Source organism: Emydura macquarii, unplaced genomic scaffold, assembly GCF_026122565.2.
Source record: "Emydura macquarii macquarii isolate MOO-44397 ecotype Brisbane River unplaced genomic scaffold, CSIRO-AGI_Emac_v2 contig_968, whole genome shotgun sequence".
Taxonomy (NCBI): Eukaryota; Metazoa; Chordata; order Testudines; family Chelidae; genus Emydura; species Emydura macquarii.
Window position 1 is genome coordinate 7845549 of NW_027131105.1, and position 16085 is coordinate 7861633.

Sequence of the window (16085 nt, forward strand, 5' to 3'; positions counted from 1 at the left end):
CCATTAGGAGCCATGATGGGACCCCCCAACTCGACCAACCTGCAGGCACCAGCACCCCAAGGAGAGGAAAGGCCCAGTATCCCATACCCCTGGGCCAGCCAGTCCCCCCACTCAGTCCTGGCCCCAGGTCATAGCCAGCAGCCCCATTCCCTGCTCCTAAGCCAGCTGGGCCAGCCCCCTTTGAAACCCAGGCTGAAATGCTCTGATCGGTCCCCTGGAGATCCCAGCTGAGCTGAGTCCAGATGCTCCAAATGGTTCTGCAGTAAGAGGATCCCCATGACATGATAGGAAAGGGACATGCACAAGATACTAACCAGGGGCAGGGTGGGGGTCTGATAGGTTAGAACGGGTGGCGGGTGTGTTAGGATCCAGGGGTCAGTTTAGTAGAATTCAAAGCCAGAAGGGACTAACAGATGCTGCAGGCTGACCTTCCTATCTATCACAGGCCGTTAAATCTCACCCAGTTTCTCCTGTATTATGCCCCAAGATTTGAAAGCATTTGTCCTCAGGAGACTAACCTGTTGTGAACCCCAGGCAGGTAACAGGAACTCAAAAAGGGTCCTTCTTGGAGAGAAACTAACCTGGTGAGAGACCAAGGGGGCCCCAGTACTCCAGGCCCATACGGTGGCAAGGAATTGCTGAGATGAGCCCTGGCCAAAGTCCCTGGAAAGGAAATTCCTTCCTGACCCCAAAACTGGTGATCAGCTGGTTCCTGAGCTCCACCAAGAATCTGAGCTAGAGGATTCTCAGGCCCATTTCAGAGCCCAGCCCACCCAGCTGGTGTCCCATCTCCAGCTTTGGAGGAAAAGCAGGCAAAAAACCCAGATTCATCTGGCCACTTGTGCATGGAAGAAAAAAAAAATCTTTTCCTAATTCCCTGCAGGTGACTGGCTGAATCCCTGAAACATGACATTTGATTACAGTCATCATCTTACCGCAGATCTGCAAATGTTAAGGGCATGTTGAGGGCAATGCAGGCAAGCCTGCTCTCCCCCTAGCCCCTGAAGAAAAGGAACAAACAGGGATTCACAGAGTCCAAGGCCAAAAGCAACTATCACAACCCTCCAGCCCAACCTCTCCAGCACACACTGGCTGTATCATTTCTCCCAGATGCTGGATTAAAGTAAAATGTCTCGCCTTAAAGACTCCAAGTGATGGTGAGTCCCCCTGCCTCCTCCGGGAACCCATTCTAATGTTGTGGAAACTGCATCTGAGATCAAGGTTAAATCTGTCTAAATTCAACTTCCAGCCATTGGGTTTCATTACACCTTTGTCAGCAGTGTTGAAAAGGCCCCACTATCTGCTCTCTTTTCAAAAGTTTCAGCTCTCACCTTTCTCTTTGATCAGCTGAATAGATTGAGCGCTTAAGGTTTGTCCAACCCCCAGCTCATTTTGTGGCCCTCCTTTGAACTTTCCAGCTGGAAGTGTGTACAGCCAAACCGGACACAGCATTCCAGTAGGGGTCACACAAATGCTGTGGGCATAGGCAAGATCATTCCCTGCTACTCAGCCTCCCAGTTCATACACCCAAGAATCATGTTAACCCTTTTGACCACAGGGCTGCACTGGGAGCTCATGCTGAGGTGATTATCTGTGATAACTGCTACATCTATCTCTAAGTCACGGCTTTAAGCTGCATTGTTGGCTCCCATACACATTACCTTGAATTTGGACGTACTGAAGCTTTTCAGGGTTCTCATCCAAGCTCTGGGAAGAGATTGGTGTCTAGTGGTTAGAGCAGGAGTTCTATGGCTAACTCTGGGAAGGAAGTTGTTTTAATGGCTTGTGGGGGTAGAGGTATTGGGGGGAGTCAGTCTTTGTGGCCCATTAAACCTCCTGCCCCTTTTTGCTGAGGTTGTGGCCAGGAGCCCCATTAATGCACATGTGGGACACATGCTGGGAGCTGAGCCAAACTCCCCCCACCCTCGTTTGACACATCGGACGCAGCAGAAAGAGATGAGAGGCAGATACAAAAGCTGAGTGTATTAAGTCCCCAGTGCAGTGGGGGGGATGGTGGGGATCTCCCTGTTCTCAGCCCTGGCTTGCCCAGAAGTGGGCATCAGCATCTGACAGCTCCAGCAAATGGCGCTCCAAGAGCTCAGCATCCTCAGGGAATCGGTCAGAGAAGGAGCGGATCAGGCCGGCCGCAGTGCCTTCATACTGCACCAGGGTCACGTCCTCACCTGGGGAGGAGGGGTGGAAACAGGGTCATGGCATTGCCCCCATCACAGCCCGACCAGGTCGCAATGTTGCCCCCTCACTCTCCCCATCACCCTGCTCCATCACAGATCCCTATATTGCACCCAACCCCCTCCCCTGTATCCCTCCATCTGCTCCCATCACGTGCACCCCACTCTGTTGCCCCATGTTACTCTCACCCATGGGCTCCAACCTAAGCCCAACACCACTCCTCGGTGCACCTGCCCCCATAGCCCCCCACAGACCTGATCTCCCAGCTGGCCCAGGACTGGGGTAAACCAGGGCTTGGCCTTGTTTGCTGCCCAAGGGCCTAGTTACCCAAAGGGGGGCAGCTGAGGAGGGAGTTATGGGGCAGAACTGTATCCTCCCAGCGAGTGTCACCCCAGAGCAGAGTGGATGGGAGGCTGGGGGATTCCATACCCTCCAGCCGGGTGTTGGCCTGCACAAACATCTTGCGTGCCTCCTTGCGTAGCAGCACGGTGTCGCGCAGGTTCAGGAAATGCACAGGTCCCTCGTCTGTCACAGTCGAGAAATTCCCATAGAGCGCCCGGCCCCCCTCCACATCTGCTGTCGACTTCAGCACCTGCAACACATAAGGGACTGAGACCCAGCCGGGCCTCCCGACGACACAGCCACAGACCCACCTCGGTCCCCCTCACAGCAACACAGCACTGCCTTACTGAGCCCCCCATCCTCTGTCACGTAGCACAGCGCACAGGGCCATTGGGGCCAGCACAGACTGAGGGGACAGTACCCCCTACTGAGCCCCCACCTTGCTCTCTGCAGTCCCAGGTGTCTCCCAGCCCCGCCCCTCACCTGCAGCCTGCGCAGGAAGCGCTCGATGGCTGGCTTCCCCACGGGCAGGATCTTGTTGCGGTCGAGAGTGATGAGTGCGTCGGGTTTGCCGTCAGCGCCCGTGGTGTGTTGCAGCGACACCAGCCCCCCGCCCGCCTCCAGCAGCACCCGCAGGATCACAAAGCGCGCCTGCATGTGAGCCTGGGGGAGAAAGCAAGGTACAACGATGAGCCCAGGAGTCCTGGTTCCCAACCCCCCCCCTCCACTCTCACCCACTAGATCCCACACTCCCTCCCAGGACTGGAATAGACCCCTGGCTCCCCTTAACACACTATAGCCCTGCCATGCCATGCTCCCCCACCCCAGAGGAGGGGCAGAGGCTGCCCTGCCTCCCTTTAAAAGGGCCAGTGTCCTGTCCCCCACAACAAACCTGGCGCCAGGTGCCCGTCTCAGGAGTGTAGAACTCCAGGCCCAGCAGCCCAGCCCGCACCATGTTCAGCCAGTTGATGTAGATCACATCTTCCGCATCCTCGCCTTCCAGCTCAAAAATCCTGGAGAGGAGGAGGGAGTGAGGGAGGCCCACTGGGGACCCCCCAACCTCCCATTCCCCACATTGGGGGGATTTCTGCTGAGTTCCCAGCCTGACACCCCCCCCAAACTCTGCAGAGCTCCCCATCCTCCCCTCCAGACACGACTCCCCCCAAACCCTGCAGGGTTCCCACATCCATGATCCACTCCTGATGGACGCCCCTGCAAATACGCCAGGTCCCTACAGCATAGGTCTGGGAATAGGAGTGTGCCTGGATGGAGGGGTGGCGACTCGCTGACAGTGGGGTGGGGCACACACCCCTGGGTATCTGCAGGACAGCAGCATTATCCTGAACCTCAGATTCTGCCACCGAGTGAGACCCTGCCATCCCTCCCCCACCCTCCCCCGCAGTGTCTCAGTTCCCCGTTGCCAGAACCTACTGCCCCACTCCTCACCCCCTCCACACCCAGGTAATAAGAGTTTCCCCTCCCCCAATCCGCCTGCTGTCCCCAACCCTGGTGATGGACCTTGTCCCCCTGCCCAGGCCCTCACCGGAGCACATCCTTGTTGAGGCAGAGGTAGAGCCCCACGCACTCGGCCCGACACTCCTCGTAGCTCGATGCGATGGTGGAGAACTTGCTGTCCCACGTCTCGCCACAGTGGTACCAGCTCTGGATCTGTGTGGGGGAGGGAGGGCCAAGGTTAGGGGGCAGGATTCAGGGGCTGGAACTGATACCCAATGGGACCCTATAGGTAATGTGGGGAGGAGGGGTCTGGGGAAGACATCCATGGGGACATTATGGGGTTGGGGTGCAGGACTGGCATGTGGGGGGTACCCCAAGTGACCACAGATATTCAATCTAAGCTGGGTCTGCCCCTTCCCTTCCCCCATTAGCATTATTGCTCTCCCCACCCACCCCCATCTCCATAACTTTCCCTCTCAGCCTCCTTACCGGTTCCCCCGTCTCCGGGTTAATCACAGCCTCCCTGTTGAAGTTACAGGTGCCCTTCTCCTCCTGTGGAATGGGGGAGACGTTAACATCCATGGGGCAGCATTGCAGCTCTCCCAGCCTCCACCACCCAACCCTCCTCAGCCAGCACTGCCGCGCCACACCAGCAGTGCTAGCCCACGGGGAGAAGCGCATGACTGACATCATCCCAAACACTGTGTACAGGGATCCCTCGCCTGCAGCAGAGATGCAGCTTCCTCTGGGGTGAAGCGGAGGAGTTCTTTATACAGGGAACCCTGGCCCTCTCCTCCCCTCACCCTTGCCAAGGGTGGTTCTTACCTGCACAAAGAGCTTCCCACTGCCATGACCCAGCAGCTCATGCAGCCCGACCTGCACGTCAAATGATGGCCCCTTCCACTTAATGTACAGGTCCTGCAAGAGACCCACAGCCTCAACCACCCATGGTGTGCAGTGCCCCTCACTCCTGACCCACGGACCCTGCTATCCCAGCCTTGGCCTTCTCCCAACCCCTGCAGTCTGCCAATGCCTCTCACTCCTGACCCACTGCCATCCCAGCCATGGGCTCCCCACCAGCTCCCCCAGTGCCCCTCAGTCCCAACTCACAAACCCCTGCTAACCCAGCTCTGGCCTCCCCACATCTCTGCCGATGCCCCTCAATCCCGATCCACAGATCCCGGCTCCCCCACACCTTGTCTTCTTCAGTGAGGAAGGTCAGTTTGTCCTTCTGGGTGGCATAGCCCACTGACAGCACGTTGCCCAAGGACACGTTCTTGAAGCCTTCGGTCTGGCGGATGTCGTCATCTGGAGGGACAGGGGAAGCAAAAACCCAGCTCAACCCCACCTGCCCCCAGCTGTGCTCCCTAACCTGCTCCCTGCAATGCAGGGCCCTCTAGCACTGCCCTAGGGTATTGGAGTCAGCACTGACAGCGTGGGGAGAGTGTTGCACTGCCAGCCAGGAGAGGCTGAACTGCAATAATCTGACCTCTCCAAGAGATGAGCCGCCCTAGAAGCTGCTGGAGACTTTTCCAGGGAAAGCTGCCAGAGCAGATTTAATTGTTTACAAGCACTGTGGCTGTGAGAGCATTAGAGGACCTACACAGGGAGGTAGGAGGACTTTCATACCAGCCAAAGGATGAGCATTTAAGAGACTCTCTGGGCATTTCTGGCACAAGTCGCAGTGAAACTGCAGCAAAATGGCAACTTGCTTTAATCAAATATGTAAGCTATTTAAATGAACGTGAACAGCTGGAAGAACATGGACTATCTACATTGCTGGCATTAAAAGAGAAGAGTTTACACCTTGTTGCTGCAGCAAGAGGAGCAAACGGAAACAAAGGAAGTAAAGACCATTCAGAAAGTGCTAACATTTAAATTGCTTGAAATACAGCATGGAAAAAATGAACAAGCAAAACCCCCGTGGAAAATCCATGATCCCCGGCCCAGGAAAAAGAACCAATTCTAAAGAAAGATTTTAAAACAACAGGACAGATTGGCAACTCCCACCAAAAGGACAAACTGTTTGTCTTATCAAACTGAAAGTGGGATTCAAAAGGGGTCCTCTGAGGCAGGGACAATGGAAGCTGTGATCAGGGCACTTCGCCCAGGACTGAGCTTCAGCAGCTATTTGGAGGGAAAACTAATCTGAGCCTGCCAAAACTGAAGGTGTGTTAAGATCTTATTGCCAGGGAAAAGATGCAACTGAACTTCCCCTGCAGAACTCAAGAGCAGCACAAAATGACACTTCTCTGGATTTCCTAGTCCAAGCCTTTAACCTGAGACAGAAAGGACCGTTTGCATCACAAGAAGTTGACTCTCGCTGAAGATATGATGCTGTCAGAAAGATACGAATTTAGTGGAAAATCAAGTTACCTAGTATTATCAACTGGTATTACCTGAAAAATCCAAAAGGCAGGTACATCAAGAACTACATGAAGAGATGGGCCATTTAGGAGCAGAGCAAGTAATCAGTCTCACAAGAGATCAGTTTTATTGGCCGCAGGCAATGAGGGACATCAAACACTGTCACTAGAATCTGTACAATAGAAACCTCACCAGCCTACCAGAGCACCATTAACTAACAGTTATAACAGAACCATTTGGACTTGTATCAATAGACTTCTTGCATCTAGACAGAAGCAAAGGAGGATATGAACACATCTTAGTCATAATGGATCATTTCACTAGCTTTGTCCAAGCCTACCCTATCTCCACTGAGTCAGCAAACACTGTGGCAGAGATCTTCAGTGATTTTGCTTTAAAATTTGGTTTTCCCATCTGGACCAAGGGGCAGAGTTTGAAAATAATTGATTCAAAAGGTTACAGCACTACCATAAAACTGAAACACCTTGCACAACTCCATACCATCCATGGGGCGACGAGCACGTAGAAAGGCTGCTGAAAACCTTGCAAGAAGAACAAAAGTCAAACTGGAAGAACTCCCTTAGTAAAGTGATTTTTGCCTAGAATTTTTTTTTTTTTTTTGCCCATTTTTGCCTATAACAGTACATGAAATGAGCTACAGGATTCTCATCCTTCCATTTATTATATAGAAGTTCACCATATTTGCCCATTGACACTGCATTTGGTTGACCCATAAACTCCAGTCTGCACCTGGGAACCATAAAGATTATACTAAGAAATAGAAACAGCAGATGAAAGAAGTTTACAAACTGGCATCAACATGTTCTCAATAAATCTGCTACCCATGACAAGAATTCCTGTGATTAGAAAAGTGCCTAGGGCTGCCCTCTTGCCAGGTGCCCTCTGAAAGTGAGAGTGAAGATTAACTACATTATCTGATGGTATCAGATGCTGCCCATAGCACAGAGACTCCAAATCCAGAGGCAGAAACATTTCCTCCCTGACCGGCAAATGAGGACGTTGTTGACTCTGTACATTTGGAAACTGCTGATCAGATTGATGAGATGCTTGCACCAGCCGTTGAAAGATATGACTATCAAAACGTGACCATGGAACCTGAAACAGCTGTGCCCAAGAGGACAGATCACCGACTAGGAAGAGAAAAACCCCGCAGATGCTGACATACAAACAGTTAAGGACACCTACTTATCAATGTCTAAATACAACTATTGTCCTCATGCTTCTCACATGCCATACCTAGTACCTATTCCTGGACTTTACCCGGCATTCTATTCTGGACTGATGTAAGGGAGATTGAATTACAGTGTGGACGTTGATCTACAGCAATTTATGGCTCTGATTAGTTTGTAATTATGTTAATTTAGTACGTTTTTCTAAATAGCTTGCCATATGTCCAGTGACTTAAGAGTTACATGATAATAGCACTGATCATATAGGAACTGTTATTTCATAAGATATGACTATCTTTGGGGACTGAAGGTGTTCAGAACGGACTATACTGTTGGCCAGTGGGTCTAAAATTGCCACAGAAACTTTCTGCTTAATATGAAATAAACAGAAGAAAGATGCAGAAGATTCCACCATCAGTACCAGAACTTGTGACAGAGAAGAAGCTCAAATGACAGCCACAGTGATGAGCTTGGATTATTGCTAAGAAGTCAAATGGATGGACAGTGTTATATTTTGTTCGGGAAGACATGACATTTACCAGGGGGAGGGAGGGAGGGTAGCACTTGAAAAGAAATGTCAGGCTTAGATTTACCTGTGCCCTGTTACTTTAAGGATTGAAGATCTGCTGAAGGGGTCCAAAGGGGAATCTCCGGTTAGAGCAGCAGTGTCATATGTGCTCTGAAAGGACTGAGCAGTAAGGGGGCTTGTGCAAGATGTGTGTTCGTGTTTGGTTTTTGATAGAAAGCTTCGTACAACTCCAGTTTTAAAAGTCCCCTGCCTGCACTGAGTGTAACAAGAGCACCCCCTATGGAACTGCCCCCCCCCGGCAACACAACGCTCCCTAGTGCTGTATTGGGGTCAGCACTGATTGCAAGGGGTAGCGTCCCCTACTGAACCCTCCACCCCACTCCTCCCAGCACAGCACCCCATTCGGCCTTGCTGGGACATTGAGGCCAGCACTCAGCATGGGGGGGACAGCACTTCAAGGGGACAGACCAGCAGGCCTTAGATGTGGTCTGACCTCCTGGGCCAATGGCTAGGATGCAGACACAGGGGATTCTGGATAGTGACAGGGTGGGAAAGGATTGTGGGCAGTGCCTGGGAGGTGCACAGGGTTCTGGGCAGGGATGCAGGCAGAGAGGATTCGGGGTAGCACCTGGGAGATGCAGAGGAGTGTGGGCAAGGGCGCAGAGGAGTGTGGGCAAGGGCGCAGAGGAGTGTGGGCAAGGGCGCAGAGGAGTGTGGTGGCACTCACAGTTGGGAATGTTGATGCCAGCTGGGATCCCACTGCCTGCGAAGGTCAGCACATCCAGCGAGGTGAAGTCCGGCGTGAGGAAGGCGTCCTTCTCAAAGGCACGGGGCCAGGGCAGCTCCAGCAGCAGCTGTTCAGCCGATGCCACTAGCCGCGCGAACTTGGCGCTCATGGCCTTGTTCACCACGGCCACAAATCCTGGGGAGAAGCAGATGCTGTGGGCGGGGCTAGCTAGTATTGGCCCCCCCCAGCCCAGCCAACCTGCCACCCTCCCCCCACAGCAGACATGGGCCCAGCCTATTATTGTCCCCACCCAGAACAGACAACCCACTATCCCCCACCCCCATGATCAGACCCAGGGGCCCGCATCCTCTCCTGCAACAGGAATCACACCTCCAGCGTGAGCTGTGCAGGGTTGGGGAGAAGGTGCCTTTGGGAGGGAGGGGTGACTGAGCGCCCCCCTTCACCAACTGCCTCCCGAACTAAAGGGGCTGGGGAACAAAGGGGACAGCCCCCCAGCACCGCCACAACTTCCCCAAACCCACTGCAAAACACAACCCCACACAAAGCACCAACAGTTGCACAAAACCACACCCCTCCACTACAGCCACCCCAAAGCCATTACAATACATGACAACCACCCCCAAAACACACCTACAATATACAGTTGCAGGATACACACAATCACCCCCTCCCCACTGAAACCATGACATTACATGACTAAACACCAAACCCTCCCCAGCAATCAGCCACACCCTAACAGTTACAGTATACAAGCACACCTGGAAGCGCGCGTGCGCTCGCGCACGCGCGCACGCACGCACGCACACACACACACACACACACACCTCTCCCAATCCCTCCCACTACTCTAACCCCTTGTGCACAGACAGCTTCCCCAGGGCTCTCTGAGGCTGGGATCTGGGCCCGGAGTGTTTTACCTTCAAACTCTCCCCGGGAGCCATAGGGATCTCGGTAGCTCTCGATAAAGCCGATGTAACTGTGGGAGGGGGGGAAGAGCACATTAGCTGGCCTGGCCTGGCCAGGGGGAGGGGGCTCTAAGAGAAAGACCTCTGCTTCACTGACCCCAGGAGGTGAATGTCCCTCTCCTCTTCCAGCCCCCCACCCTCTCCGGTTAGCACGACTTCTCTCAAAACCCCTGGCTGCCAGCCCTCCCTGCTCTAACCCCCTGAATCCCGCTTCCTTCCCACAGCTAGGGACAGAGCTCAGGAGTCCTGGTTCCCAGCCCCCACCTTTCGACAATAGGCCCCTTGTCGCGGATCCAGCAGCGGGAGCCCTCCTTGTGGGCTTCAATGGAGCCCTGGGTGAAGCTACCGATGTAATGCTCCAGCATGCGCTCCTGGTTGGTGTTGGCCGCATGAGCCTGGGAGAGAAGAGGGGCAGACACTTTGCTGATCAATGACTATTCATCTGGCTTCAGCCATTCCTCTCCCCACCCCATCAATTTCTTCCCTCCTACCCCCAGCATCTCAAACCCAGGAAGTGAGAACCCAGCAGTCCAGGCTCTCAGTACTTTGGACCCGAGACCATCCTCCCACTCTGGATAGAGAGCTAAGGCTTCCCCTTGGCAGCAGGGTTAGGGTTTGAAATCTACAAAAGCCACTGGGAGAGACCCCTCCCTTCTCCCCCCACAGCCACAGACCCATCCACACCAGGCACTGCACACACAGAGCAGTGGACGGCAGGGAATCGGGATGCACATGCCTTGGTGCATTGTAGGTTCTCCACCACTCTCTCCAGCAGGGGTGCGTAGTCCCCGCGGGTCACACGGAATGTGCAGCCCTCAAACTCAAAGCAGCGCAGCCTGGGGGCCAACTCAGGGTCGACAGGAGCGTCTGGGGAGAGACCCAGAGAGACAGATAATTCAGTAAGGGCTGGGGGGGGGAAAGAGAGTGGGGAGTGCAGGCCGGGGCTAGGCATAGGGGTGGAATCCCGACAGCGGGAGAGGTGGGTGGCATGGGGGGGGGGGCGGCACTGGTTGGGGGACAGGGATGAGGGATTAGGGGGAGAGCACAGGTTGGAGGGGGAAGGGAGTCAGGGAGGCGGGTGCTGTGGGGAGCACAGGTCAGGGGGACCCAAGCAGTGAGGGCGCAGAGGAGCGGTGTCTTACCATTGCCCAGCACTGACGCCAGTCGCACCTCATAGCACGTCTTTCCTGCCTCGTCCTTCTTCTTGAAGAGCCGTGTGTTGTAGGCACTGATGTTCTGAAAGAGATGCAGAGATAGGGCTGCAAAGGGGGGAGATTTACCCCCATATGACACCCCCGCCGTGCAATGGGCACCCTACAACCCCATGAAGAGGCACTGGGATCAAAGTAGGGGATGGGAAACATGGAGGGCACAGACCCTAGGAGATTTGGTGCCGGGCACTGCCCCATGGGCACAAGGGCTGTAGTAATGCAGAGGCAGCAGCCACACTCCACAGAGGTGGTCAGGCTTGGGATTGCCCTGGAGGGATGGGGGTGATTTCCTATGTCAGTGTGACAGCAGCTACCTGCGAGTCGAGGAATTTTTGGGCTAGCTGGGCATCTTCCAAACAGCAGTTCCCAGAGAAATATGTGGTGGTGCCCTGAAGGGGAGGGAAGGGTGTTAGAAAGACAGCAGCTCACCTCCATCCTCCACTCCCACTGGCCACGCCCACTGACCCTCATCCCATCCACCCCCTGCCGACCACACCCACTGACCCTCTGTGACCCTTCTGGAATATGAGTTACCATTTATATTATTACCAATATGACAAAATGTCAACAATTCTCACAATATATGCCATGTCAGGTACCATTGGAAAAGTTATAATTTGCTAAATATAACGACATTGTTTATGTGTCTGTGTCATCTTTGTACAGTGAGTTATAGATATGTGTGATGTATCCAAAATCTGTGCTATTAGGTCACACCCCCAGGCAGATTAGTGTCAGCATTGATGACTCATTGAGGGCCATCAACTATACAAAGAATCCAGTGAAAGAACCCAGGGCCAGGGGCTACACCTTATGAGTCATGAGGACACATAGAACATACCCTATGGACATGGGAATCTGAGGTTTTTCCCATGCCATGTGCTCTGTGGCTGTGTTTGACACCAGCCACATGGACATAAAAGGCTGCTGCACCATGTCTTTATTCCTGCTTCCTACCTCTGGATCAACTCATTTACAACTGAAGCTGTGAAACAAAGGACTGAGACCCATCCAGGTACTGGAGAGGATTAGAGGAACTGTACAAGTCTGCAAACTCCAATATCGATAAGAATCTGATCTATATGGACTTTGAAGTAAATTGTATGTATTTGATTGCTTTGATCAAATAACATCTCTCATCTTGTTTGTTTCTTTCCTTTTATAATAAACCTTTAGTTTTAGATACTAAAGGATTGGCTGGCAGCACGGTATTTTGGGGAAAAACAAACTCATATTGATCTGGTAATGTGGCTGACCCTTTGGAGAGCAGGAGAAGATTTTGGTAAAGTGAATGGAGTTTTTAAATAACTCCTCACTTTACTGGACCTAGTTGCTAACTGAAGACCAGAGACTGAAATGCAGTAAAGGGAGCTGTGTATTTCTTGTTGTAGCTCCTTGATAACCAGTCTTGGACATCAGAAACACTGTTTGTGACTGGCTGGGGAATTTAACTTCAATGATAGCCACCAGTTTAGGAGAATCTGCTCTCCTCTTTACAGCTTGCCCTGACTCTAGCATTTTCAGTGGGCCAACTAGGCACGTACAGGTCACACCTTCCCCCGTCACTGGCCACACCCACTGACCCCCTCACACCACTGACCCCCCCCCTCCCGCCTCACACCACACCCACTATCCTCCCCTCGCTACCAGCCACGCCTGCTGCTGGCCACACCCACTGACCCTCCCCCCATTGTTGTCATTTCCCCCACCCCCCGCATCTCCCACTGGCCGCACATACCAATTTGCCTCCCCTAGCACCTGCCACTGGCCAAACCCACCGATCCCCCCCTTCCCCTGGCTCCCAGGGTGGATATAAATTAATATTTTTGTAATCACATTTTTTAATTTAAACCCATTATTTTTATCGTTACATCGATTTCTCTTTCCAAAGAAAATGTGTTAAAAATTCAGTCTGAACACCCAACAGGCTGTGGCAAGGCCAAAACTTACTGCAAACCATTAGAAACACTGAACGAAATACACAATTATCTAACAGGCAGCCTGGATGAGCCTCCTCAAATCTCAAAGGGGGGAGAGACCACGGCTTGTGTAATTACAACAATCAGGGGAAAACCATCTTTAATGGTTGAGGACAAGTCCAGCTTTATACATGTCACACTGGCCTGCGTCTCCTGAAGATGGGGCAGAGTGAGCCCTGGGCATGCCATTATTAAGTCCGTTACTTTCAGGTTTTACAATGGAGCAAACATTGCTATTTGCATTAACCCAAACCACAGTTCTTTTCATTTCTGTTCTGCAGAAAAGCTTCTGCCTTCATTTAGGCTGTACCGCTGCAGCTGCACTGCTGTACGGCCTCCTGTGTAGCCGCTCTATGCAGACAGGAGAGCATTCTCCCACCGGCATAATTAAATCACCCCCAACGAGCAGCAGTAGCTATGCTGGTGGAAGAGCATCTCCTGCAGACATAATGCTGTCCACACCGGCGCTTCTCTGGGTAAAACTTCTGTCAGTCAGGGGTGTATTTTTTCACACCCCTGCCCGACAAATGTTTTACCAACAAAAGTGCTAGTGTAGACATAGCCTTAGTGTTCTAGTTCAACCAGGAATTAATTCAGGGCAGTCCTAGGGCCTGGGTTGTACAGGAGGTCAGACTAGGTGACTGCAGTGGTTCCTGGTAGCTTTAGAATTCATTAATCTATAAATCAACCTGTCTGAATGGTTGAAACCAACCAATGAGAATAAATTTTTCTTTAGGAAAACAACTAAAAAAGTATAAACAAGATGACAATAGATTTAAATCATGATTTAAATCAGTGATTAAACCATTGATTTTAATCAATCCACCCCATCTGCTCCCAGCCCCCATCCCTCCCCAGGCCAGAATCAGCATGCATGTCTGTATGGGGTATTACCTTCTCCCTGAGCCCCAGCTGTCTCTGCCGTGGATCCAGTGAGAACATCAGCTCCCCACACCTATTCCACAGAGATTCTATCTCCTCCGGCCTCTCCTGAAATGCCTGGCTCTGCCAGATCAACCGCTGGAGCTTCTCCTAGAGGGTAAGGGGGACAGGGACTGAGTTGTGATTGTGAGGGGGATAAGCCGTGGGGTGGGAGGGGGCCAAACAGCAAACTCCCCCTGCCCCCCCACAGAATATTTATCCCAATCTAGGACCTGCTCCTTGGCCAATGAAAGAGAAGGAGAGTGATGATTGGCTGGGGGAGGCAGATAAATACACACTGCAGTGCAGGTGGCTGGCACAGAGTTTTTGACAAGAGGCCATTTGGGGAACAGTGACTCTCCATGGAGACTCCAAAACATGTTCTGTCCCCAGGACCCTGGCATGTGGCCCCTCCCTGCAACCACAGACTTACCTTGGGCAAGTTGGGCACAAACTTGGTGTCCCCGAAGGATTTGTAGTTCCCCATGTTGGAAAAGACACCAGCAGCGTAAACCAGGAACGCCTGGGTGGGGAGAGGAATAGTTGGTGTCCAGACAAGCTTTCCAGCACCAAGGAGAACCCGAGTCCTGGCTCCCACACTCCCTCCCCCCTCCCACTCAAACCCGCTAACACCCAATCCCCTCCCAGAGCCAAAGGAACCCAGGAGACTAGTCTACCAGCCCTACCCCCCACTGCTCTAACCCACTAAACTCCACTCCCCTCCCAGAATTGGGGAAAGAACCCCAGCATCTGGGCCTGGTGGTACCTGGTACTCCTGGTCACTGAGGCCAGTGGAGCATGCCAACTCCCGCAGCTGGTCGGGGTCCTGGGCACGGAAGAGGCGGGAAAGCAGCACGTAGATGGCTGGTGCTTCGGGCGAGGTCTGGAGCAGCACAGCCAGCCCCCCGTACCAGCAGGCTCTCGACAGGTAGTGGGCATAGAGCCGCTCGCTCCGCAGCAGCAGCCGGAAGGCCTCGCTGCAGTCCAGGAGCGCCAGCCCCACATCATTGGGCAACACGTACTGGGGGTCCACCATCTTGCTGGCCAGTCTGTGGGGAGAGCATGGGTGCCCCTCAATCCCAAACCCACAGCCTGCTCTGACTTCCATAGCCATCCCTAGGCTAGTTATTGCCTCACCCCCACCCCTCACTACAGTTACAGCAGTGTCAGCGAGGACAGGCAGGGCTACTGATCCACAGCTTAGCCAACATTGCTAAAGCACAACCAGGGGGACAGCCTCACACTCATGCAATGGCCTTTCTGGCTGACACACACAACGGCCCTCCCCAAAACAACTGTGCAATGACACAACCACCCCAGGATGCAGCACCCCAGAAGAAGCTGCATCTCAGTGCAGGATAAGGGATCCTGTATAAATTGCCCTCACAACCCACCCCAGAGCCAGCTACATATCTCAGTGCTGGGTAAGGGATCCCTGTATAATCAGCCCCCATTCCCCACCCCGGTGGTGGCTGCGTCTCTGCCTTTGCCCCACCCCCCCATGACACTGCCCCCAACTGCACATTCACACCCTTGTATTGCAACAATATCTGCACCCCAACTGCCTGCACACACCCATGCACCCCCTCCCAGCTGCGGGTGCACCCCCCAGTTCCCCTATGCCCAGCCCCCAGCTCTGGCTCAGAGCAGGTGCCTCCCCAGCTCGGGCAAGGCCTATGCCCCCTGCACCGCGGAGGGGCCTTCACCACCCCCACGCCCGCCCGCTCTGAAGATTCCCTTCCTCACCCCGAGTCCCTTTCACACCCTCTCCCTCCCGGAAAGGTGCACGAGACCCGCCCTGCACCCAGCTTCCTCCTCACAGCACGCGCCCAGCGCACCTGCCACTGCTGCCCTGACTTCCTGCTTGGGGCTCCTAGCCCGGCCGGCACCAGCCAGCGGCTTCCCCCATTCATAACCTCGGCCCACGCCCAGTCACCAATCTGTGCGCCTTACCAGGGAGACGGACGCTCCTTGCAGCCAATCGTGCTGCGGGATGGGCAGGACTTCGCCTTCCAAGCTCCTCCCACCCCCGTTACCTTAAAGGCCTGGTCACTGTTCTGCCGCCTCAGGCGCTCTGGTGGTATAGCCAACGGGAGGGGGCGGTCCTAAAGCCCCCAGCCAGCCAGCCAGCCGCCCCGCCCCGCCCCGCCAGCCAATCAGCCAGTCCGCCCAACTAGCCCGCCCCACC

At 53.6% G+C, this 16085-nt stretch overlaps 1 protein-coding gene across 2 annotated transcripts; it reads right to left on the minus strand.

The window, feature by feature from the left end:
* Window positions 1–1963: 1963 nt before the first annotated feature.
* On the minus strand, window positions 1964–15819 carry DPP3 (dipeptidyl peptidase 3). 2 transcript variants are annotated; one of them, XM_067544106.1, is made up of 18 exons: window positions 15736–15819; window positions 14664–14946; window positions 14331–14420; window positions 13871–14008; window positions 11312–11386; window positions 10929–11022; window positions 10523–10653; window positions 10051–10181; window positions 9739–9797; window positions 8801–8995; window positions 5183–5295; window positions 4813–4905; window positions 4477–4539; window positions 4076–4200; window positions 3425–3545; window positions 3016–3195; window positions 2660–2782; window positions 1964–2183 (listed from the first exon to the last, which is right to left on the minus strand). In XM_067544106.1, the coding sequence occupies exons 2-18, from the start codon at window positions 14931–14933 to the stop codon at window positions 2172–2174; spliced, it is 2013 nt and encodes a 670-aa protein (XP_067400207.1). In that variant the 5' UTR covers window positions 14934–14946; window positions 15736–15819; the 3' UTR covers window positions 1964–2171. The 2 variants fall into 2 exon arrangements, with proteins under 2 accessions (XP_067400207.1, XP_067400206.1); XM_067544105.1 differs by having other exon boundaries at window positions 2620–2782.
* Between the last annotated feature and the right edge of the window lie 266 nt (window positions 15820–16085).

What these genes read in the sequence shown, in the direction of transcription:
- DPP3 (XM_067544105.1), bottom strand. Translation starts at nt 14,933, where the DNA reads ATGGTGGACCCCCAGTACGTGTTGCCCAATGATGTGGGGCTGGCGCTC. An exon ending in AAAAATTCCTCGACTCGCAG is followed by an intron (nt 11,023 to 11,311) that starts GTAGCTGCTGTC and finishes CATCTCTTTCAG; the next exon opens with AACATCAGTGCCTACAACAC. An exon ending in ACCCGGAGACGGGGGAACCG is followed by an intron (nt 4,201 to 4,476) that starts GTAAGGAGGCTG and finishes TCCCCCACACAG; the next exon opens with ATCCAGAGCTGGTACCACTG.